Source organism: Eublepharis macularius, chromosome 2 (genome assembly GCF_028583425.1).
Source record: "Eublepharis macularius isolate TG4126 chromosome 2, MPM_Emac_v1.0, whole genome shotgun sequence".
Classification (NCBI taxonomy): Eukaryota; Metazoa; Chordata; class Lepidosauria; order Squamata; family Eublepharidae; genus Eublepharis; species Eublepharis macularius.
Window position 1 is genome coordinate 139,552,663 of NC_072791.1, and position 25,623 is coordinate 139,578,285.

General features: G+C 42.2%; 1 protein-coding gene across 2 annotated transcripts in view; it reads right to left on the bottom strand.

Moving 5' to 3' along the window:
* Positions 1 to 603: 603 nt before the first annotated feature.
* RASSF7 (Ras association domain family member 7) overlaps positions 604 to 25,623 on the bottom strand; it is an 80,477-nt gene continuing 55,457 nt past the window's right edge. The window contains exons 2-6 of one of the 2 annotated variants that reach the window (XM_054971687.1): positions 17,837 to 17,990; positions 12,653 to 13,560; positions 8,631 to 8,799; positions 5,859 to 5,966; positions 604 to 3,830 (exon numbers count right to left, since the gene is read on the bottom strand). In XM_054971687.1, the coding sequence (XP_054827662.1) occupies positions 3,799 to 3,830; positions 5,859 to 5,966; positions 8,631 to 8,799; positions 12,653 to 13,560; positions 17,837 to 17,939 (1,320 nt within the window). In that variant the 5' untranslated portion in view covers positions 17,940 to 17,990 and the 3' untranslated portion in view covers positions 604 to 3,798. The remainder of the gene's footprint in view (positions 3,831 to 5,858; positions 5,967 to 8,630; positions 8,800 to 12,652; positions 13,561 to 17,836; positions 17,991 to 25,623) is intronic. The other variant, XM_054971688.1, reaches the window with a different exon arrangement.

The window sequence follows — 25,623 nt, forward strand, 5'->3', positions numbered from 1 at the left end:
CTACTTGAAGCCAGCTGGGTGACCTTGGGATAGTCACGGCTCTCTGGAGCTCTCTCAGCCCCACCCACCTCACAGGGTGTTCTGTTGTGGGGACAAAAATGACATACTTTGTAAACCGCTCTGAGTGGGTGTTAAGTCATCCTGGAGGGTGGTATATAAATCAAATGTTATTATTATCTTCTGACCTATAATATATATTTGATGCCTGGGAAGAGAGTTTTAAATAACTGATATGCTGGCCCCTACTAACCCTCAAAATAACCTTATTATAAATAAAGGGGTTTACTAGAACTCTGATTCCACATGTCAGTTTTTAAAAATTAAGAACGGTTTGACAGGACATCTGCAATGGCAGTGCTGCATTTATGTCTGGGTCTCCCAATCATAGTTGCAGTTTGGTGCTGTAAAATGCAGATGGGCTGGTTGTGAAGTTGAGTGGCAGCCATTCCAGAAACAAAGTCCTTAGTGGGAAAATCCCTCCAAAGATTTGTTTTAATGGATACAGATGTCAGAATGCCATGCATTACAAAGACATACCAAGGGTGGCGGCAGCATCATTTAGTATATTTACTCAATAAATAAGAAGACACATCTTTATGCAAATTACTTTTTGGAATTTTATTACAGTTTGAAACCAGATAATGCCATTAGTGCATGGGATGTGCATTCACACATGGAACATGTTTTTCTAACCAAGGAACAATATAAACAGGTGTCCAATTTCATATACATGATACACAAAAACGGCATTTTACCAACAAGGTCAGGCCTTCTAGAACCATTCATGATCTCTCAGCAAGCATACATTCAAGCCCTTCCACGTCTAGGCTTGCCGTTCTTGGCTTCACAATAAGAACATACATAAGCTCTGAACAATGTAAACACAAAAATCACCTTTACTGGCCAAATGAATGATTCAGCCTGAACTATTACCAGTAACTGCTATTTCATTCCATGTATTAGCATGCCGCTGCTATAAATTGCAAAAGTATCAGGGATTCTACTTGGTCTCATTCATCTTCATTGGAGTCTAGGCAGTTCTGTGCTGCTGTCATAAAAGAAGTAGAACATGCTGCTTAATATTTCACAAGCAGACTGAATTTGCAGCTTAAAAGCTGGTAGTAACACACCACCTGCCAAATGCATTAGAATCATTTTCTGGCTGTAATTCCTCTCACCCTAATTGGACATGTTTGGAGTTCTGATCAGACCTGATAAAGTGAGCAAGTGTTAAAAATACAAGGATTAAAGACAGGGGGAAAAGCTGGAACATTTCTAGGTAGTTTGTAAAAAAAAGTCAGGTCTTCTCTTTTGTTGAAAGATATAACCACTCAACTTCAGGTATGACTAACTTTTCATTTTAAGTTTGAACTTATAAGAGAACAGAAGATTTCTGAATGTGGTGCTTGCTGAAAAAGAAGAATTTCACCTATGTCTGAGATTTAAAAAGGAAGACCACCTGGTTTGTCCTACTGCCTGGCAAGAAGCAGGTTGTCTTCAGGATTCTAATACTACCCAGAACAGTAGTAAATAGTTCTGGGGTGTTGTCTAATATGCAGAATATGTAACAATATGTACAGAATGTGTGTCCAACTTCACCTCTTTACCTTCCTGGAAGCATGACTGTCCTCATGAATGGTGTGGAACCAATGGAGCAGCTCCATTCGACACTTTCCATAGGCAGTTAAGTAATCAGCAGCAGTGTGAGTTGCCAAGATGCAGAATAAGCTATTGCTCTAACAATGAGGTTTCACCAAGAATAGTACCACTACAGGCATCTGAGTTGAATGCACTGAAAGTAACCTGGCTCACTGAAAGTCCTTTATTTAATAACTGCTTAGCAGCTTGGATCCTATGACATCGTTCCCCTCACTCTTATCTTTGGCCACTGCAGTAGCTTTTGTCTTCTGTGCTCCTGAATTCCACTGTTTCTAGCACTGTTTCTAGCACTCAAAGGATCAAAGTTTTTCAAGGAACCTTTAGGCAATTGGAAGTACTGGCAGTAGAGAAAGAGAGCAGTGCAGTGGAGGAAAGTCTCACGAGTTACCAGAGAGAAGCACAAGGGGAACGGTGGTTTCATAGGATCCAAGCCTTTTATAATAATTAAATTGCATCAGCAAATGGCATATCCATTATGAAGTTTATTTGAATTGGAAAAAGAACATTCAGCTTCACTGGAAGGTTTGGCCTTAAAGCTGGCTAGTCTATTACAAAAGAAACATGAAGCACTAGAGCCAGTAGGAAGAAGAAGCTATTGACTAAAAGCACTTGCAGGTAAGGGTGGAGAGCTTTTTTCCCCTCTGATAATCACCTTCAGAGTTTTAAAACTTACAAAGTAAACCCACCCAAGCATACACATACATACACAGATTTGCTCTGTCTCACAGTATTCTTCCCTTTTGTCACTCATCAACAGCAGCATAGACAGCCTTGAATAATGCAACCCCGAAGCAAAACAACTGTTGTGAATGGGGAGGGAAAGAGATACTTCTTACTTCCACTTCTGCTTTCAGTTCCTTCTTCTCATCCCAGACCCGCTACATCTAGCTGGTAAGTCCCACTGCAATAGGGTGGGGTATTTTTTTTAAATGTGGGGCATGGGACTCCGAGATGGGCCAGCTAGAAAGGGGTGGATGCTTAGAATTATCATTTGTATCAGACACCTACTGCTTTAAACCATACACTTTACTCTGTCATGTTTGTGAGCCCCCTCCCTGCCCTGGGCAATTATAGACCATTCTAGATAGGCTATTTAATATTATAAAGCTCTAGTTACTCCACAAAAAGTTACTAACTCATATTTAGAAGTTACTTCACAAAAGAGGAAGAGACACCAACCAATCTACAAGTGAGAACAGCCCTTTTCTTGCCAACCCACACTGGCACAAGTTGAAGACTGTCATTCATCTCCTTGGGACGTTTCACTTTTACAGGCTGTTTTTTCAAAGAAAAAACACTCACTAGAATTCAATCACACACATATATACATACACACATGTGTGTGGCAAAGTTACTTAATTCTCTTAATGCAAACTAGATAAGACTTGGCACGAGGCACAAGTGGCAAGAGAGTGCTAGCACCTGAATCTCATTTTACCAGGTCTGAAGGATCCTTCATGAAAGAAACTCAGCAACAGCATGAGTGGGACCTATTGATGATGGCCATGAATGCTTGACTCTCCCCGAGTGACATTTGTGTTTGTAAGCTTATCAAGAATGAGAAACGGTCCATTTTTCCCATTCCAACAGAAAAAAATCTGTGTATTTCCATAAAATCTCAAACATATATGATAAAAATTGCTGTTCAACAAGTATATATAATGAAGCACCATAGTGCATTGATGCAGTCCAGCACAGACGCCTGGCTGACAATATACCCCTTCATTGTACGGCAGTAGTAAGCTGTGTAACCTTCAGAATGGACACAGAGGACTTGCTACTATAATTCTTTGGAAGGTTCATTCCCAGCAGGGTTCACGCCCTTCCGGGTTAGTTGCTATGTAGTCCTAAGTGTTGTTACTTGAAGAACTTGTAAAATAGAAAGGCTATATACATTTTCAGAAAAGCCAAAAACAGTATCTTCATTTTAAATTATAAGAAAGCACATAAAAAAATACAGCCAGTCTGTTTACTTCAAATGTGTTAAGCTCTCTTCTTAAAAAAAAAAAGTCTGTAAAATATTTTGCACAACCATCTACATGCATTCATAATAAAAAGTCAAAATACATACATGAAATAGGGCTTTTATTTCTATATAGTTACACTCGCAAGGCAATCAGTCCTCCTTGGCTGGCCTTTCTACCTCCAGATGCTCTGCCTTGTTGATATGACTGTAAGACACACAAAAATAAATGAAGTGACCCTGTTATGATGGCTTAGCAATTGATGAACAGGGAAGGGGACAGCCAGAGGCGGAAGGAGGAGGAAATGCCATTCCATGCAATTAAAGCAAAAACAGAGAGGCACACAGCCTCCCTAACAGGCTTAATTCAGTGTGCAAGTATTCATAATATTCTGGAAAAATACATGAGATGTAGTAGTAGCCATAGGGGGTCTTAGACATGGGGCAGCTGCTGAAGAGGGTGGCCAGGCCACTGAACTGCCCTGGTTGCCAGATGTCACTGCTCTCTCTGCTCCCACCATCACAACTACGGTGGGAACAGCAGCAAGTGGCATTAGTCAACACCTGTTAGGGCTGTAGGGGTGGAGAAGGGACCCCCAACCACCCTACAGCAGAGCATAACTCCTCAGGTGACCCGGTGAGGGATGGGCACTAGATCTCTAATGCCACCCCTGGAACTCGCACAAAGGAAAGTTCGGTTATTTTCTACCAAAGCACAGGGAACCCTGAGCAAAATGTAGGAATGCTCATAAAAATACACAGTGTGCGCGCGTTGAAGATGACCTAAGTGAAAACTGCCTTCAAAGGGCTGGATTTCACTCATCTTTTTCAGGGCTCACCAGGACTGCAGGAGTGTGCGCGCACTATGAACGCATCTGGGAGGTTTTACCCCACTGTCCCCTGCCTACCAGGCCCCTGGCAGGCAAACCTTGAATATGGACTGGATATACCCAAACTCACTCTAGCTGGTTCTGAACAAGGAGGCTGAAGATTCTACATCCTGTCAAAATATCACTTATGAATCATTCTGGGCACAAAAAATGCTCAAATTTTGATGATGAAAAGCTGGGTGCCTAGATTAAAATAAGCAATTTGAAAAGAACTGACTACTTAAAAAAAACTTTTTCTGGAGCTCCACTGTAGGATGTATGTAGGAGGAAGGACATCTTGTCAGGAGAAATGATCTGGTATCCCCCCTTGCAGACAGGAGTTTTCAAAGCTGGGTTGTTTGGCCAACGTTATTGGATGTTTCCCCAACTAGACCACCAGTCTATTTTTCATTTATTCTTAAATTCAAACTTTTCTAAGTCATCACACTCAACTATGTATGATATTGTCACCAGCTCAGCCATAAAAATATTTTAAAATCGATATGTGAAGACAATACAGTTATGCTGCATTGCATGCTTTGTCCAATGTGGGAGACAGATTGCTCTGACTGCCCAACTGGATAGTTGTCACGTTGGAGTAAAAATAATGGAACACATCCCTGATCTATGACATTGCCTAAGAGTTACCAGGTAGTCTCTTCCCAATCAACAGTGCATCTTTTAAAACAAAGCAACACGGTTCTTTTCTAGGAACCTTGAATCTGCCACCTCCAAAGAAAAACACCCCCCATCATTCCCTACTTAACACCTCAAATATGTAAGTCAGCCAGCATGTTCTGTATATATATATTAGCAGCAAGAGCTCAGGTGGAAAGATGGCACATGCAGAACAATGTCATTGTTAGTGAAGTTTTAAGTAGGTTTCAAGTAATAAGCTCCCTTCAGTAGAATAAACAATATTGCACTGTGTAATCAGAGCAAATACCCTCATGTAGGGGCTATTCTGCAAGTAATCAACATGTTGCTTTTGAAAGTCTGTCAGCAGCCCAACCATCACTCAGCATGCTATTAATGAATTATACAAAGCCTTTGTCCTGGTCTGACAACTATTAAAACAATTTCCAAGGATTCTGTTTACTGACATCTTCAACCTCCCTTCACTTGCCAATGCCTACTGTTGGCCATAAATATCATAGTTTATGGATAATGACAACCAATCCATTGCTGTGCTAAAGCAGCTGTTGATTAAGAGGGAGAGAAAGAAGAGAGTAGACTGGGAAGCCGAAGAGTTTGTAACACAGCCACAGCTCCCCCACTGTAGCAAGACTAGGACTTTTGGATGACCGCTCAGCAAGACCAGGCATTAAAAGTACACAAGAGACTTAGGCCAGTTCAAACATACACACCCTCAGGGTTTAAGCTGGACACCAGGGGGTTCTGAAGGTTCCGTGGATTGCCGAGGAACTGCTTGGCTGTAGCTCTGGGAGGTGAATCTGTGCAGGGATCGGATAGATCTAAGAAGAGAATTGGATTACAGTTCAGTTACTCAAAGATATATATATTCAGTCCATCAGAAAAGTTTGGATTTTATCAGATGCAATGCTTCAGTTCATTTAAGTTCACTTTGTGAAGTAAACATTATCATACATTCGCATCCCCCAATGAAGCAGCATAGCCTAAGAAGAGATTGGAGATTTCTGAGTATTGTGAATAAATAGCTAAAGAAAATATGGTGGTTCTTCAATGCACTTGATTTGCATCCTAGTTTTTTCTTATTTATAGCATATGTACATTCAGGTAAGATATCAGGTAAGATAAGATATCAGGTAAGATATCAGCACTCCTTGCTCTAACACAACTCTCACAGCTGGTCTTAACTAATGTTAACAGGAGTTCATTTTACAGCAGGAATTTTACCTAGTTTGAAACTCTGGTTTAAAACAGTTACAAGACAGCAACTATGATATATATGCAACCAATACTTGTATTATTACGGCTTGCTTCCCTAGATTTACCATCAGTTATGGGACCCTGAAACACTGAACTTACCATGCAGCTACAAACCTAAATTAGTCTCACTCTTTACAACAATAGCTACCATATGATTAACAATAGCTTGTTTCCACTTTCAAGCTATGGTTCTTCAATGTCTCAGAGCACTCTTCTATTTCACCCATGGCTCCTGGATGTTCATAATTGAGATTCCTGCAGTTTTATCCAGAGTTCGTTTTTCTCTTCAGCTTGACAATGAACACAGTGTATAGCAATGGTTGACAACTTCTGTGAACCTCCAAGGTGTCCATTTTCACAATGACAAAGTATCAGTGTGAAGTCTGGGTCACAGTTATGTAGAATCTGCTTCATCTGTTCTGTTTCTACAGTCCTCAAAAGGCCACAATCAAACTCATGCTATCTATAGAATGTTGCTAGCATCAGTTTTTTTCCCCTCCCAAGTAACTGAAGGAAACCAAAGCTGAGGACATGCTGTGCTGGGGTCATGCTTAAATAGTCCCAGGGACGACAGTGAACCACAAAGGCACCAAGGACAGCCCCACAGCCGACAGCAAGAGCTTTAGCACAGGCAGAATTTTCCAGCAAACAATGCTGTTTTTTCCGTTTGTAGCACCTATCAGCCAGGATATGTTAAATGATAGATTAACTAGCTGTAAGAAGCTCACTCCCAAAAAGTTACCACAGGATACAGCCTTAGGACTAAACTACACATTACATTTACCATGCGGACTTATTACAGGATGCCAGCTAAAAGTTCCCCTGTGGGAGCTCAATAAGTACTGCAGGGGCTACTGCAGGGGAGGGGCTCCTGCTCCCCCCCATGCTATTTTTCCTATCCCAAACATCCAAGAGGAGTGGTAGGGCTGCATATGCAAGCATTCACTGCCCATGTAGGCCCCGATGGCCCCACCCAGTGGCCATTTCAAGTCAGAAAAATGGCACTGGAGGGGGGGGAGGCAGGAGCCCCTCCTCCCCCCTGCTTTGCCATCCCAATCCAAATCAGGATCTTGTTGTGCTTTCAAGTTGAGTTCCCACAGCGAACTTGAAGCTCCTGTGTGGCTGCAAGCCCTGTGGCGACCACATGGTGTATCTAAACTTAATGTTTTAGTTGAAGCAGATTCTACAGTACCGACATTGATATATTTTACTGAAATATCACACTTTGAAAGGAGTGAGACATAGGATCCTAAGTTTATGGCAAGCTGCAGTTTATGGCAACAAGTATTTATGCAAACAAACTTTTTGGGAACTACTGTTTCATGTATTGTCGAAGGCTTTCACGGCCGGAGAACGATGGTTGTTGTGGGTTTTCCGGGCTGTATTGCCATGGTCTTGGCATTGTAGTTCCTGACGTTTCGCCAGCAGCTGTGGCTGGCATCTTCAGAGGTGTAGCACCAAAAGACAGAGATCTCTCAGTGTCACAGTGTGGAAAAGATGTAGGTCATTTGTATCTACTCAGGAGGGGTGGGGTTGAGCTGAGTCATCCTGTAAGAGTTTCCCAGGGTGTGGAATGCTAATGGCGGGAGGCTTCACTGTATCCTGAGGAGGTTCTTTTGCATATGGATTGGTACTTGATGTGCTAATCTTCTCTTTTGGTGCTACACCGCTGAAGATGCCAGCCACAGCTGCTGGCGAAACGTCAGGAACTACAATGCCAAGACCACGGCAATACAGCCCGGAAAACCCACAACAACCAACTACTGTTTCCTTTCTTAAACTTCAAGCTTAATGTCAAACTCAAAAACTTTGAATTCTCCTCACATTTCATTTGTAAGCAAAGTTCAGTGACAACTGTATTCATGACAGTGTTCAAACTTAAGACCCACAGAGCAGAGTTCAGCCAGATGACTAGTTGATGGCACTTTCACTTGCTGTTGTCAGCTACTGCAGCGGTACTTATTTTTATGGGCAAGTTCCTGTTTCCCAGTCATCTGTTCCTTCTCCCTCACAGCACATTATGTGCAATCTGTCATTCAGCTAACCATTCATTTCTTTGGACTCTCAAACTCAAGCTTTTGTCAAAGCAGCCAGAGATCCAGCACCAGTACCAATGCCTACCCACCTTAAAACAGGAGGAAGCATTATAGCCCCTAGGGGATACTAGCTAAAGACATCTATCCTCCCTTCCCTCCCTCTTCTGCCCACTCTTGGAGAAGCATTCTGACCTCCATTTCTCTGGTGAGCCAGCAGCTCATGGCTGGTTTGATTCAGCTGGGGTTCCGCCTCTGATCTGGGCTGTGGAACAGTCACCATGGCTCCTGTCTGCTGGATGAACTGCTGCAAGTTACACTGTCTCAGCTCCTTATTCAGTTCCTCCAGTTCTTGGTTCTGGGTCTGCAAGATACAGGAGGGAACAGGCAAAGTGAGCTCCAAATCTGCAACACTTCATCTAAACTAAAGTGCTGCAGAAGACAGTCTTACGCTCGCTCTCATCAGCCTTCCCTCAAATTTCAATCCATGGGCACATTATCTCTCTCTCACCTGTGGGTAGAAATTCACCAGAAAATACAGGTGACTGGCTAAGAATTAAAAACAAGTGTAAAGTGGAAGCTAAAGATTCACCCCTGGATGCTTACATACAGTGGGGTTTTTTTTTGTTTTTAAAAAGGTGCCAGTACTCATATAAGTGGTTGCAATGATTTTTACCAGTTCCCCCTTCAAGACTTGGGATACGCCCTCCAAAAGGTGTCAATGGTCAGTTCCACTGAGTACCACCCTGAGTACCACCCTGAGTACCACAAAAAGCCCTGCTTGCAACATTGAAAAAGCTAAGGAACACATGATTCCCACCACCACCAAAAGGAGACAGAACTGAAGGGTTCATCCAGAAAGTTCATATTAGTGAGACCTAACCAGCTCCTCTGCATTCTTTGGATGTGCTCCATCTTCCTCTTTTCCAGTGGGATGACAAATTTCTTCTTCCTTCCATATGTAACTGGAAGGAAGAGCAGGATGAAATATGCCCTATGTAAACCACTTTACCTCCCAGCCCAAGGCTGCTTTTTCTGACACCGGGATGAAAATGGGAAGGGGGGGTAGCCTTGCCTATCTTACATCGATAGCCAACACAGGTGGTGGTCTTCCCATTCTAGGACTTTAGTAAGAAGGCTTGTTGCACATACTTCTCTCTCAGGTGGGGAAACAAATTAGATGCCATCAGACAAGGAGGTTTGAAGGTGCAGTTCTGGGCAAGTCTGTGTGTGCAGGGGGAGGGGGAGGTGTCACTGGCCATGCCCCACTCAAGATAAACCCATTTACTTGAGCAATAATGTGATCTGGTCAGAGTACATGGGTTATCAAGAGATTTTTCCCTGTTACAGCAGCAAAATTTTCCTAAAGGATCCAACCCTTTATTTAAGTTTGAGCTTAATCTTCCTTGCAAATCCATAAAAATCATCCTGGTTAGGACCGGGATATTAGTTTGCTATATATTTTTATCTCCCCATAACCAAGAGGTGAGACATTATTTAAGACCATGCTTATGGCTAAGCAGATGCAAGCAATGGTAAAGATGAGACCACTGTGCTCTCATTGACTAGTTTCCCCTTTGCAGCTCAATGTTCCCACAAAACTTAATGTTGGGCAGTCTAGTTCTAACAGTCTGCAGTAAATATTTAAGTAACATGTTTATATTGTCTGCAAATAGTCTTGAAGATCATGTCGCAGAGGGTAAGGGATTTTGTAGGACAGGGGTCCCCAATGTGATGCCTGCCAACACCTTTCCTGGATCCTAAGTGTTTTTAGAGTGTGGGTAGTGTCAGGTGGGGATTTTGCCCAGCAGGACTTCTGATAGGTCACTGGAGATCTGAGTGGCTGTGCAGATATCTTTAAAATATATTCCTTTGGCGGTGGCGGCAGCGGCAGCCACCACAGCACAAAGATCTTCACTATGTGACTGAAAATAACCTGTGTGTATGCAAGAAAATATTTTCGAACAAGATGTTCATTTTAAAAGGCATCCTGTTATACAGAGCTTCTGCCTGAAATGCTGAAGAGTTACGATTAAGAGTTATGCATAACCTCACTCCCTGACATTTTGTGCTTGTGCTCCACCTCCTTCGTTTTAATGAATTACAAAGAAACTTCATTGGTTCTAGTCAGAAGTTCACTGAATGGGGGAAAGTTTCAAAGCTCTCGTAGAAATGGGAAAAGACGGGCACTGCACAAAACCTGAATTTTTAACTTTCAGTTGAGCACTGCCATTGCCATCTCTCTCCTCCTCTCTGGTGAAATCTTTTGCATTGGACTGAAACAGGACCTCCTTCGTGCCATTCAACCAATTAGATTTCCTACAGCTGAGCTATTAGATCACAGCAAGCAACCAATCAGCATGTTCACTGACCAGTGTTATGAGGTTATCTGGAAGTATGATAACTATGAGGGAAGTGGCTCTACAAGCTCCTGCCATTTCCCTGAAATGGAGACACCGTGTTCCCATCCCTAGAAAATGTAGAAAGCTCTATGTTACCAGGATAAACACAGAGGGAGCTGCACCCTGACTCTGGACTTATAGAACCCAAAAAGTCCCTGGACTCCACTTTCAGAAAGTTTTTATTTACACACAGACATTTATTTCTATTATACACACATACAAAGCAGCACTTCTACCACTGGTCCACAAGAGGGTGCCAATGACTCGTAAACAATTAAAGATGGGGCTAGCTTTTTAGCCATTTTTCCCCCTAAGGAGAAGCAGGGCTAACAGGGAAACAAGAAATAGCCCTTCTTGTGATACACGTGCAAATATGGAAGCAAAATGCTTGAATAACTTCTAACAATCCCCCTGACACAACTTCTGATTGCTGAAGCACAGGAATTTTTTTCTGGATACTGGTCACAATACTGTACTCTTACGCTTTTAAAAAAAGATAATGGGATATTCTGAGGGTAAAACTACCTGCCATGATCTGGATAGAACCAGGCTAGTAAGATCTTAGAAGCTAAGCAGGGTTGGGGGATGGGAGACCACCAAGGGAGTCCAGGGCAGCTATGCACAGACAGGCAGTGGTAAACCATGTCTGTTCATCTCTTAATGTTGCTTAATGTCAGCTGCAACTTGACAGCAAAAAACAACAACAAATTCCCTTCCCACCTTCAGCGGAGACCACCTCACATTTCTGCACAAGTCACTGATCTGATGAGAGTATATCTTCCTGCTCTGGCTCTATCAGAAGCAATCTGAATCTGATTAATTGCATTTAGAGCCAGATTGGAAGGATGCAGGGCCAAAGCAGGTCTTGCTTCAGAGATACAACAGGCAGCCCCTATGGAAGTTACATGCTTTGTGCTCACAGGATCCAAGCTTTTAATTAAATTATTTCTTGCAGCACATTAGAATGTCCCGAGTATACAGCAGGAAATTGCTTTCAGTGGTAATGGAGGCACTTGGCTTTTAGCTGATGTTTATATTTGCCAAGCCTCCCTGTATTTTTCCAGTGTTGCATAACACACTACAATGTTGCCCTCAGCTTCATGCAAACACCACTTCATAGTACCATGCTGGATCAAAACAGCTTCCGTCACCGTTAGATTCACTCCATGCCTGTCAAAGTTGCTGCAGAACTCCCATTTGTCCTATTCTGTCAGTTCTAGCAGAGAACAGCTTAAAGTCCACTAAGCATGACAAACTTGCAAAATGCCAATCTTCCTGCTTCCAGCTAAAGTTCATCATAATCCCCATAGAAGAAGTCCTCACTACCTGATCAGAAACAGCCAAGAGCTTAATGCCAGACTGACCAATTCAGCACCATCCAAGATTGGTTCCCATCTGTCAATTGTAATATCTTACACATTTCTAGCCATGAACCTGTACAGTTTTATAACCAAAGAGTTCCAAGAGCCCACCTCATGCACTACTAAATTCTAGGAAGAACTCAAAACAGCAAAGGAGATCCTGCTGTTCAATGTTCTAGTTCAGGGAAGCCTTTCCAACAGGAGTATTTTGCCTCTTAGGTATGGGCTGCTTTGGCACCTGGAATTAGACTAACAGAATGGCTTTTTCAGTTGCACCCAATAGAGCCTACATTTTCCTTTAAACTGCAGTATAAATAAAAGCATGCCTTTTAAACAACAAAAAGCCTGGTCACATCCAGCTGCATTCCAAGACATTCAGAAGTCTAAAAGGAGAGTTAGACACTCCAGCAGTCTACCACTGGTTCCCTCAGGTAGCACATTACTGAGCACGTACCTGAAGGCTTCGCTCTGCTTCCTCCAATGCCTTCCCCACAGTCTCCAGACTATTCCCCAGCTGGGCACTCTGCTTGACCTTGGTGTCCAGGTCCCTTTTCATTTTGGCTGCCATCTCCTCTAGTTCAGCAGGGCTCTGAGTATGAGCGTCCTTGACCCTCTTGGTCCTCTCAGCAATTTCCCATTGGATTTCTTTCTCCAAGGCCTCCGTTTTGAGTGTAAGCTCATGAATTTTTTGTGTGTATTCCTCCATGGTGGCCTGCAGACTGCGCACTCTCTCCTGCCGCTCCCTTTCACATTCTTTTTCTGAGTGTAGCTCACTCTGCCAGTACTCTTCCTCATTCAGCTCACTCTCATTTTGCCGAATCAGCTGCTCCAGACATAGAATCTCCTGCTCTGGGCTGGAGTTCCTGCTATATTCCCAGTGCCTCAGATCCATTTCCAAGTCATCGTCCTTTCTCTCTAGGGAATAGAGATGCTCCTGTTGGTGCAATACAGTCTTGAACAGCTCCTCTTTGGACAGAAGGCCCCCATTGGCTCCATCCTTCAAGCTCACTGGGTCCTTTTTGTGCTGCCTCAGCTTGTTCTTTGCAAGCAAATCACTAGAGCTCATAGGACCCAAGTTGAAGGTTAAGGATTTTTTGGGCTGCCTAGGCCTGGCCATTTCTGTGCTGGCTGGCCGAGGCTTGATAGGCAGGCTAGCCCTGACAAACGTCCTCTCGGGTATCTGAGGCGCACTATCTGACGAAGGCCTCTCTGTGAGGCTGGGGCCTGTGCGCTGCAGTATGAACTGCACATCATTGGCATATTGTCCACACTTGGCCAGAGACTCTATGGGGCACTCATGAGGGAGAAGCTGCCTTTCTTTCTCACGTAGTCTTTGGATGAGAACATAACGACCTGTCTGACCTAAGGAGAGAGGCAGAAGGACAGTCATTAGGAGTGGAATACATCACAATCAGAGAAAAATGTCTTCACTTCAATAAGCACCAATAAACTACATTCCCTGTGAAACTGAATATCCTTCTCACAACAAAGAGCAATAGGCAATATTGCAATTAACCCTCTACCCTTCCACTCAACTCCTATACCTTCCTTAGCCGACTACACATAATTTCACTCCAGATTTAACATGGAAACCCCCTCACACATATTGAGGACTACAGTTTGCTCTTGGCAATGCAGGCTGGCATTTGCAGGAGACTATTCACCAGAAACTATTCACCACTTTCCAAAGCTGTTTGGAAAGTGGTTTGGGCAGCATCGTCACTTATCTCAACAAAAACGATGTCATAATCCTCCTTTTACATATATGTCTCAGTCAATTGTTCTACTCACTAGAAAAGGACTTGAAGCATCACAGAGGAGAAGTAATTTAAATTGTTCATTATATCCTAAATTGGGGTTCAAGCTTAATTTTTCACAAGCCATGAAGTATTCGTGCTAAAACATTCCTCTGGAAAGCACTGATGGTGGTGGCTACAGAACTGTATGGTCATGGACCACAAATAATGAATTCTAACTATGCAGCAAAGCATCTGATAGAACGTGAAAAAAAATTATTTTCATTTGGCGGGGGACAAAAGGGGAGGAGGAACAAATACGGGCAGAAAAAAATTTCCTAAAAGGACTCAGTGAAGGAATACAAACCACCTACTCTTCCATTTCTGCACTACTGTCTCCATGGCCTCTTTTTCTTTTCCCTCCCCAGTCCCCCAATGAAAAGTTTCAGATTTTTTTTTAAAAAGCATGTATTTGAAATTACTTCAGAAAAAAGTATTCCAAATTATATTTGCATTTTTCTTCTATAGGATTCTAGACTCCTTTAGGCAATCTTATAATTAGCAAAATTTCATGAGCTACTGGGGCCCCTGAACACATGGGGGGGAGGGGAAAATTTGAGTCAGCTATGCTACTTTGATTAGTGATTCAATAAGCTTCTTGCCCATAAAGCTTCTGCCTCAACAGTCAATTCAGGGAATGTTCACACAAGCTTGAGTTGAAGCTCTATCTTGCACAGTCAGGGTGGGAGTACCCCTAAATCTGGTTAGAAGGTAGAAGCAGAGGTTAATGTAAGCCTCACTTGCCACTGCAGTGCATTTCCACATCACAAGATAAACCCTTTTTGTTAGCTTCAGGATATTCAAGAAGCACATGTGCTCATATAAAAGTTAAAAGGAGAAAAAACACACAGAGGAAGCTTTGAGTCATGTGTGTATGCCACAGACTGCGTCAGAGACTTACTCTGACCATGAAGAAATATTCATACCATGGTTTTCAGAACTGGGAGGTGGCAAGCAGTAACCAAGGCTGTTTTTACTTACGGTGGGCTTAAAGACTAAATACCAGAGCTACCCAACCAGCACACTAGTGCGTATCTCATGCTGTTCTGCTCAGAACATTATGCTGTGTGGATTAAGCCTTTCACCAGGAGCTGAAAGGGCAAAGAGCTGCAGAATACTTCCTAATTCAGAAAAAGCAGCACAGCTGGGAGAGGGAGATCCAAGGTGGAGAGTGTGTGTATATAAAAATATAATCATGCATAAGAGATGTCTGATTCATATGCGCAGCACCAAGAGAGGAGATCTGCGGCATTCTTTTTGTTCATCTTGAACTCTTACAGAATTCAGATCCATGGCCCAATATTCCAGGTTTTGCACAGTATTTCAAAAGCAATTTTAAAGTCCATACCATCAAACTTCCAGGCATTACCACCCTCCAAACACAGGTGATCTCAAAAGGTTTCTAAGAGTTCTGCTCAATAATATCACTCAGTTTTAGCCTGAGGCTTAGGAAGTTGTGCTACTCTGTGTTTTGCTGAAGTATATTCAGAAACTGTAGATGTTCCTTCAGTTCCTATTTACCATTACAGTCCCCATTTTCTGATACCTGTCACTAGTAAATCAGAGTGGGTTTTTTGGGGGGGGGGCATGTCACTGGCTCTGAAGGAGCTTTCTTGAGAAGAGAGCTCTGTCGCTCCCCGCCCTTATTCCTCATTGTACATCGTCATAACAAAACTAAAAATCAAAATAAGAGAAGAATATGGGCAAACAAGGCATGGGGAAGAAAAAAGGAAAGTTAAACGTCTCAAAAAGACTGCGAGACTTCTTCCCAAACTTGCAGCAGGCAGCAGAGGAAAACTGTGCTGCAATCAAAATGGCGGACGAAAGCAGCAGAGGTAGGAGCAATTTGACTACCTTTACTAATCCCACGCTTATTGAATTTCGGGCCCATATGGAACAAAAAAATAGTGAACAAAATGTCAGCTTTGCTTCAACCATTGACAGATCAGCTAACAGAAATAAAATCGGCTCTAGATAAAACAGCACAGATTGCTGGACAAGCACTAACATTAAGCACGTCATTACAGTCTAAACTATCTGGGTTACAACACAAGAAAAAGCAACTACAAGAAAAATTGTACATATGAAGATAACTGCAAAAAAATCAAATCTGAAGTTTAGAAATTTTGAAGAGCAAGCAACTTTAAATCTTGATCTGCCTTCTTTTCTAGCATCATGGCTAGCACAACACTTACAACTCAAAAAAAGTGCAACCTCTTTGATTACCAAAGCTTACCCAGTGGGAACCCCAGAAAATCCAGAATCTAAGAAGCCGAGAGATATCTTAGCTACAATTCCAGATGGGGAAATACGGAGAAAAATCCTTGAAATAGCAAGGAAGAAAGGCTCAATCCCCTATAAAGGAACACCTATCTCAATACTTACAGACTTGCCATCTTCAGTTTTAAACAAAAGAAGAGATCAATAACTAAAGCATTGAGGAAAGCTCAGATAAAATATAAATGGACCAACTATATGAAACTTCTTGTTAAAATACAGGACTTTACTTATCAAGTTACAGACCAGGAATCTGGAAGATTACTTTTGCAAAACCTCGGTATCGAGTTTCCTAAGAACTGCAATAGTACCATACAGAAAAGAACCCAATCTCTTGCCAACATACAGGGGAAGCAGGATTCCAGAGAGATGCAGCCAGCAAGCCAAGAGCAAATAAAATTTGATGTAACAAAATGTGATGTAACAATGCAAGTTAAATGCAAAATTTAATATCATTTAAATATGTTATGACCATATAATCTTTAAAAATCATATAGGAGTAGAGGTATGGATGGGGGGAGGGAGCGGAGCTCGTATAGGGCTCCCATTTATTTTTTTACAGTTCTTTGGTATATATTTAGATACCCATAGTCTATAGGGTGTATCTCTTAGGCTACAGGGAACTGTTTAGCATAATTTAGACCATAGTTTATTTATCAGTATGTAAAATATTCATTATTTAACCGATTTAGGTATTAATATCATTGGAAAAAGAGGGGGTTTAGGGTTAAGTGTAGGAGAGGGGAATGAAGGAAGGGATTATCTTAGTTAATAAGAGTTCTAATAAAAGCTACAAATCAGTATTTTTCTTTTAAGAAGGAATACAGTTAAGAGAGGGAGGGGAGAAGGGAAGGAGGGATTAAAAAAAAGAAAAAAGAGTGGGTTTTTTGCTTGATTTTAAATTTTCTTAACATCAGCTGCTTCAATTGTCATACTTCAAAGTTCAACTCTGTCCCCAGGGTCTCTACAAATTCAAAGAATTAGAGTGAATGCACATATATTTAAATGTATGTGGAGGAACATTAGTTACCATGTGGTGTGCAGCCTGCCATTTCAAATTCTGAAACTGCCAAAGTATTTGTAAACGACCAATATACTACTACAAGTGAGGGACCAGCAAGCAATTGCGGGGGGCATCTCATTTTCCTTTCCCCCACCATGTCCTCTCCCCCTTTTCCGCTTCAGCCAATTAGCAAGCCTGCAACCAGGCCCAGCTACAGAAGCAGTGGGAACAAATCCTCAGAAGAGCATTTCACTTCTGTCATACCCAGATACACAGAAAATTCCTGCATTTGCAATAACTGGTCATTGGATACAAAGTTCTTATGTCACTTCTAAAAAGGAAAATGGTTGCAGAACTACAGTGGTGAGCTATGCGACCATCACTGTACATCTGCTGGATAAGGGCAATGACGTTTGCCTATGAATGGGAGAAAATGAAGAAGCAGAAATGTGGATAAATCACTTCAATTAGTATTAAGAAATCTGCGATCAGAATATTAACAACAAAACCTAGGAAGGGATAAAATTTACTTTTAGATAAAATAATGGAAGAGATGACTTACCAATGGCACGTGCCAATGCTATGACAATTTCCTGGCATGTGGTCTGATCAGAGACGCCACAGACAACCCGCTGGATACCATCCACCCAGACCTTCAGCTCCATCACGAAAAGAACTGAGGATTAGATTGTTTGGATCATTGCAGCAAGTCCTCCCTGCAGAGATTTTTTAAAAAAGAAACACGGTAAGCAGGCTGTCCAATTTTAGTCTCTCATGCAGTCTCCTTCTGTCTGTTTCAAGATCAAGAATGTTAATTGGGTGAAGAGACTTATCTTGGGATGTCATGCATCTGACAAAGAGAACTGTGGTTCTCGAAAGCTTATGCTACAGTAAAGTTGGTTAGTCTTAAAGGTGCTACTGGACTCTTTGCTATCTTGGGATGTCTGTATCTTTTCTTCCCATCCCTGTTTCCAAAATAATCCAGTAAGTGTCTGATGTGGATGAAGAGTAACCAATCCAAGACTTATTCAATACTTGCTAAACTACCAGAACATTCTGAAGTCAGTTTCATCAAAATACCTAAATAAGTTTTTTTAAAGGCTATCATCTATATAGGAACATCCCCTCAAAAAGAATGGGTTTTGCCTTCCTATGAGCTAAGACATACCAAACAGTATGGTGTATTAGAATTTTCTGTTAGGACTGGGGAGACCCAGGTTCAAACGGTTTATCATAAAACTCCCTGGGTAACCTTGGGTCAGTTATGCTGTCCCGCTCAGCCTAACTTGCCTCACTGGGTTGTTGTGAAGAGGAAGTGGGGGAGCCCTGAGTTCCTTGGAGGAAAGGAAGCATAAAAATGCCACAAACAGATAAATCTAGAGGCAGCAGCAGAAAGCTGATGCAAGCTTTCAGACGGTCATGTTCTGAAACACTTTCTGTTCCATGTTACTTTTTTAAAAAAAGAAGAGCCTAAAGTAGCTGTGCTGCAGAAGTACCATCCTACATCCCAAATAGCCCAGATGAATATTTCAACCCCACATAAACCCACTTTTCAAGAGAGAGAAAGATGAGCACCTAGAAGCAGTTTACAATGTTACTCTAGCTTGTGAGCGCCAATGGGAATATTTAAGTCATGTCTTAGCATATCCAAATGTCAGGACAAAATCCGCACAGCCACCAGTTTTACATCTTCCTAGATCTCCCATCCACATATTACAGAATGCAGATATGAAATGTTGCAACCCCACCCGGAATGAAGAGGCAGACACAGGCTTGGATTAAAGGGCCATTTATTAAACATGACCATAACACAACAAGGCAAGGGCCAACTATGCGGTACAGGTCAAGCCCTGGGGTCAACACCTGGACCTCCGCCTTGACCTGCCTGGGCGAGCCCCATCGCCCCGGGTATAGGCCATTCCAAGAATGGCTGCCACCCGGTCCAGCCAGGCAATGGATCCCCCCAGCAAGCACCTAACGCCGCAGCCGTACGGCATGAGGGGAGGCCTTGTATTTGGGGATCCCCGCAGGATTCTGCCAGGGGTACGGTAGCCGTCAACAAGCATACCGCCATAACTGGCAGACCCTGTTCCCCACACTTGGGGAAACGCCACTGGGAGCTCACCATCCTGCACCCTATTCCCAAAATCTCCTGCCAGTGACCCGAAACAGCTCCACCTTTTAAATCTCTTCCTCCATCATTAGTGCAAGGTAGGCGAAAAAACCCGCTCTCCAAACGCCAATCAGGAAAGACGAGCAAAAAATTCCTACCCGGCTCCGAAAAGCAGCCAGCTAATCCTACACTAAAGACAGGGAGAGGTGGGTGGGCCGATCACAACTTACCCGGCACCAGGGAAGAGGGTGGAGCCGCCTTATAAAGGCTCCAGGCTCCGCCCCCCTGGTCAAAGCCCTGGATGGGAGGGAGCCTGCCTCCGTTCATCCAATGGGGGCTGCAAAAAAGACTCCCTGCTGAACGCTGCAAGCAGCTGCAGGGTGAGTCTGCTTGCAACCCCACCCGGAATGAAGAGGCAGACACAGGCTTGGATTAAAGGGCCATTTATTAAACATGACCATAACACAACAAGGCAAGGGCCAACTATGCGGTACAGGTCAAGCCCTGGGGTCAACACCTGGACCTCCGCCTTGACCTGCCTGGGCGAGCCCCATCGCCCCGGGTATAGGCCATTCCAAGAATGGCTGCCACCCGGTCCAGCCAGGCAATGGATCCCCCCAGCAAGCACCTAACGCCGCAGCCGTACGGCATGAGGGGAGGCCTTGTATTTGGGGATCCCCGCAGGATTCTGCCAGGGGTACGGTAGCCGTCAACAAGCATACCGCCATAACTGGCAGACCCTGTTCCCCACACTTGGGGAAACGCCACTGGGAGCTCACCATCCCGCACCCTATTCCCAAAATCTCCTGCCAACGCCAGGGCCAAGCCTCTGCTTAGACCCTGGCGCCCCACTGGTGGCCTAGCCACCCGAAGCCCTTGCCTCAGGTCATCTAGGAAAATATCATTGCCCTCAGGTGCCAGGTGACTTACCCGGCACCAGGGAAGAGGGCGGAGCCGCCTTATAAAGGCTCCAGGCTCCGCCCCCCTGGTCAAAGCCCTGGATGGGAGGGAGCCTGCCTCCGTTCATCCAATGGGGGCTGCAAAAAAGACTCCCTGCTGAACGCTGCAAGCAGCTGCAGGGTGAGTCTGCTTACCACAATATATAGTTCAGCAAATGACCCTCCAGTGGCCTCAAAAGTCAGATACTAATAAACATATGTTACCAAGTACAATTATCCTGCCTTTTTAATAACTTAATTGTCTCAAAAACTGACTGGACTGAAAGGCTTAGATCAATGACGAATGACAGGAGTTTAAGATGTAGTTCTGTTTCATAACCACTTACTCAGATACCGCAGTAACAAACATTACACACTGCCTAGATGTGGCCAACCAGCATGACTGGAATGAGATCAGGAAATATATTCTATTTAAGACTCTGTGTTGGTCACAAAAGGGTGGAACTGCTGCAAGGATACCTGTAAATAACCATTCAACACTCTCACAAACACGCACACAGCACAGTGACTAACTTCTGTTTATTCTTGGGCAATACGCAAGTGGGCAAAGTCTGGAGTCACATAACATGTCATCCGATCCCTAGAAAGAAAACCACTGCAGTAACACAGCTTGAATCATGCCAATGCCAAATAAATGTATTTACTTTAGACTCTGTACCATTAATTGATTGGAATCAGGTTCCTGCAAAGTAGTTGAATGATTAACTAGCTGAAAGATTAGTGAAAATAGCTTTGCCCCTTTTTATTCCTGTCAAATATTGCCTAGCTTGAAATGGTATGTTGCACACTCAGCATATTGGCATATAGGGCCAAAGTGCATAGAGAGGGGAGTGGGAATGAGCTAGCAGACCCACCCATGACTGACTTTGTTCCATCCCTTCCTACACAAATTCGTTAAACATACAAGTTGAATGCTTGTATGTTTTAGCTTCTAGGGAGAATTCAGGCTTGATTTGATCAAGAACCCATTTATTTGTCTTTTTGGCCATCCATGGTATCCACAAAACTCTCCTCCAGCACTGCATTTCAAATGGATCAATTTTCTTCCCATCAGCCTTGACTTCTTCAATGTCCATCTTCCATCTAGAAAGGGACATCTGGGACTAGTTATTAGGATTTTCTGCTATCAGGCAAACTTAAAATAGATGAAGACACTATCAGATTTTGCACTCTATACACTTAGAGATGTAATTGCTGATTTCTTCAGTAGGTCATATAACATATCACTCCCACTGGCTGTGAAGGCCCTGTGCAAATGCTTAGGCTACTCCATAGGTATGATTGCCCCTGACTGACACATAAGACTGTGGGCATCATGTACTTTTCTAATTCAGAAATGGGGGGGGGGAGTAACAATTTCAAATTTCTACTGTACTATAATTCTATTATAATAATGTCTACATGCTCAGAAAGAAAGAAGTGCTGTTGTGGTTTGTACAACATAGAAATCAATTTAAAATTAGAGCAAATTCTTTGGTCTGAGCCTAGCACATTACTTATCACTAAAATAGAGATCTTGAGTAAGAATCTTTCATTCCACAAACCAGCCTAACTAAACATAATAATAGTTGCACTCATATACCACTCTTCTAAACTGACTAGTGCACCACTAAGAGAACTGAATAAAATCAGGGTTATTATTATTCCAACAATACAGATGGGGCTGAGAGGAGTGGCTTCCCAAGGCCACCTATTGAGTTCATGGCAGCAGTGGAATTTGAACCAGCAGAGTGCTGACTTGGAGCCCCACCACATAACCACTATGTTACAGTAATTCTCATATCCTCCAAAACAGGTGCAAAACATTACATGAGTAATGGAACTGAGGTCAGCATGGGGAGCAAAGGGCTTGCTTTTCTAGGTCTTAATTTCCATGAAGGACCTGGATGTGGAGCAGGCACTGCTGGGTCAGAAAGGAACTTGTTTATATCTCCAAAGCCAGTCAATATCCAAATCATGATGCCCAAAGGGAAGCGTGGCACTTGGGAAGCAATGAGGATCATGGATATCATAGGGGCTTCTGACAAAAGGCAATTAAGTAAATTAAGATCCTTTTAACCATACTAGAAGCAGCCACAGCCAAGAATTTCAATTTTAAGTGTCAGTTGAGGGCAGTTCTGAGCTGATAGCAGTTCATTTGACCATCCATTCAAAAAGACAGTCTTGTTTAAAATCAGCAAAACTGCTTCGCCAGTTAGATATTCTCCCAAATTGATTTTGAGCTAGACATCATCTAGCCTGGAATGGATCTCTTAAATTAATAAACCTCATAACAGACTGCTTGGACACTATGTAAAGTTCCATTAGCTCAAGCAGTTCTCAACTCTCAGTTACAACTAAATTTCATGCAATCCAGACTCAAAATGACAAACAGCAGCTGATATGGGAAGATTAAGTGCTGCAGAATCTGCCATTGCTATTTACCACCTCTTGAGACAGAAAGAAATAATCTTCTGGAACTGTTCAGTGAAACAACAACATTGTTACTTTTCTTGATTAAGAGATATTATTTAGGTGGTGTTTTATTTAAAAAATTATGCCCAGCAATCTTGAAACAGTTTGCTAGAGATTTTCAAGCAGTACACAAAACATCCACATGTAGCTTTTACAAGTTTGACTACAGACTAAAGAAAATGAGATTTATTGTAAGAATTACCAATGTAAACATATTCTCTCACCAGTGTTGTGCATGAGTGGGCGGGGCTAAGTGCAACGTCAAAACTGTTTACTGTTTCTACGCAGATATATTATGCTTTCCCCTCACTATTTTTATTTTATTTTATTTGGATTTCTATTCCACCCTCCCCACAAAGGGCTCAGGGTGGATTACAGCATATTAAAACACATTAAAATTAATGTATACAGTTAAAACCGTAAATAGTTTAAAAATATAATATTATAATATATTCACATATAAAATATACAAATATAAAAATATGGTTGGAGAGGTATAGAACTGGGATTAGTTGTTACATGTTTTTCAAGGTGATCAAACCATAAAGAAGCGGACCTCCTCTCTTGACAACTGAGGGTGCCTTGTATAATTTACAAGCAGGGACCCATGGGAGAGGGGAAATCTCCCCCTCATGATGGCTGCTTCATCATGCCAACTTGCTGCCTTTCTCTCCGTACTCCTCTGTCACTGCTTCTTTCTTCTTCACCTTTCCTTACTTGCTCCCTTTTCTCTTTGGACTGGTGTTCTCCATCCAGAATTAAACAGGTATGATTATATTTAATGGGATAGCTTGATCTTAACAGTGTTTTGGTGTTTTCAACTCAGATATAATAATAATAATAACAACACTGCTTATATCTGCTCTTCTAGACATATTAATGCCCTACTCATATCCTGGGAAAGTGTGGGGTAGACACTGAGCATAAGTAGTTTCACTTTAATGGAGGAGAATGATAACCTCTAGATGACAGCCAATGTGGTGTAGTGATTTATTTATTTAATTCATTTATACTCACCTTCTCCCTAATGGAGACCCAAAGTGGCTTACATTGTTCTCTCCTCCATTTTATTGTCACAATAACCCTGTGAATGTGTGTGACTGGCAAGCCTTCACAGCAAGGATTTAAACCTGGGTCTCCCAGATCCTAATTCGATACTCTAACCACTATACCATGCTGGCTCTCACTTGGGAGCAAATATAGCCTTTCCTCCCTCCAATGGTTGCCAGGTCCACTTACCATCTCAATGGGAATTCAAAATTAATAAAAAAAAAATTAAAAAAAAATAACAGGTATTCTCGATACTGAACTTTTTAATGTTTGTATTTCTATTTTTTTCAGATCTATTATTGGTTGAACTACACCTGTTCAAAAGACAGCTCACAGTAAATTCATTTTTTATGGTCAAAATACACAAAGATATTAGTTCTGTGAAAAAGTTGTCCTTTCTACATCCTCTAATTAATGGGAGCAAGCTACATCTGAACTGCCTTATTTGCAGACTCTCTAAAGAAGAGAAATACAAATTGCAAGTGATGGTGAAAAGCAGCATTCTTTGCAAAATTTCAGAGCCTAAACCCTATCCTGATAGGAAAAGGAATCAGAAATACACTAAACTGAATCAATTTTAGTCATTTCAAATTTAAGTTCCCTGGGATCAATTGACAAATCCTGCCTCTTGCTGTATTAAAGATTGGCACCAGCAGCAGCACTAAAAGGTCAACATTATATCAGATGGTAGCTTTCAGGTGCTGTAATTTACGTTTGGCTGTAAACCCTGACTTTAACTGTACTTTTTGCTAACTATGCATGAGGTTTAAACCATCTAGATAAAATGAACTATTTCCAGAGAATAATAGAGGTTACTGAAGAGGAAAGTATTCAACAGCTTTCAGGATCCAGCCCTATGGATACAGAGGATGAAAATTGAACCGGCAGCAGCTCAACTAAATGTCTGCAATAAACACTGCAATACAATTAAGCCACTTTATGTTCATCTCAATAGTTGCTTCCAAAACTGAACTGCAATCACTAAAAAGCAAGTGGAAACTTGTCCTTATATCTGACATACTTAGCACAAATACAGCAGATTTTCAGTCTCTTAAAATAACAACAACTGTGATTATATACCATTCTTCTAGACAGATTAATGCGCCACTCAGAGCAGTGAACAAAGTCAGTGTTGTTATCCCCACAATACAGCTGGGAAGTTGGGGCTCAATCAACCACTGGCTACAATTTATCTGTAGTTTGTCTCTTTTGGGGTACAGTTTGCTTCAGGGTCTTGTCTCTGTTGTTGCATCTGTTGCTGGATTTATATCTATAATCCCTTGCATTGCCCGGGGGGGGGGGGATGTTGGCAGGAAAAAAATTGATGCAATCTTCCCATTACAAAATCAGTCTTGCCATTCTGTAGGAAAGATTTATTTCCCAATGCAGACAGCTCTAGATGTGTAGCCAGGTTGGTCTGCAGTGGAACACCAGGATCTTAGGGCACCTTAGAGACCAACAACATTTTCAGGGTATAAGCTTTCAAGAGTTAGAGCTCCTTTCTTCCCACTGTGGTGACATTTCTGTGGAATAAAGAAGCTGCCATCGTCCTCTGCTAAAAACTAAGAAACAGATCAATAAACTGCATTATGTGCCACTCTCAGGCTAAGTGATATTTATATTGGTTTTGTTGTCTTAAAGAGCCACTTTATTTTATTTTTTAAAGTTAGGTGATGTAGAAACTTATTGTTATAACAGTCTTGTGTACAACAATGCTTCTAAATTTGATTTTAATCATATTTAAAATGTATACTATGACTCATTCATTTGTTC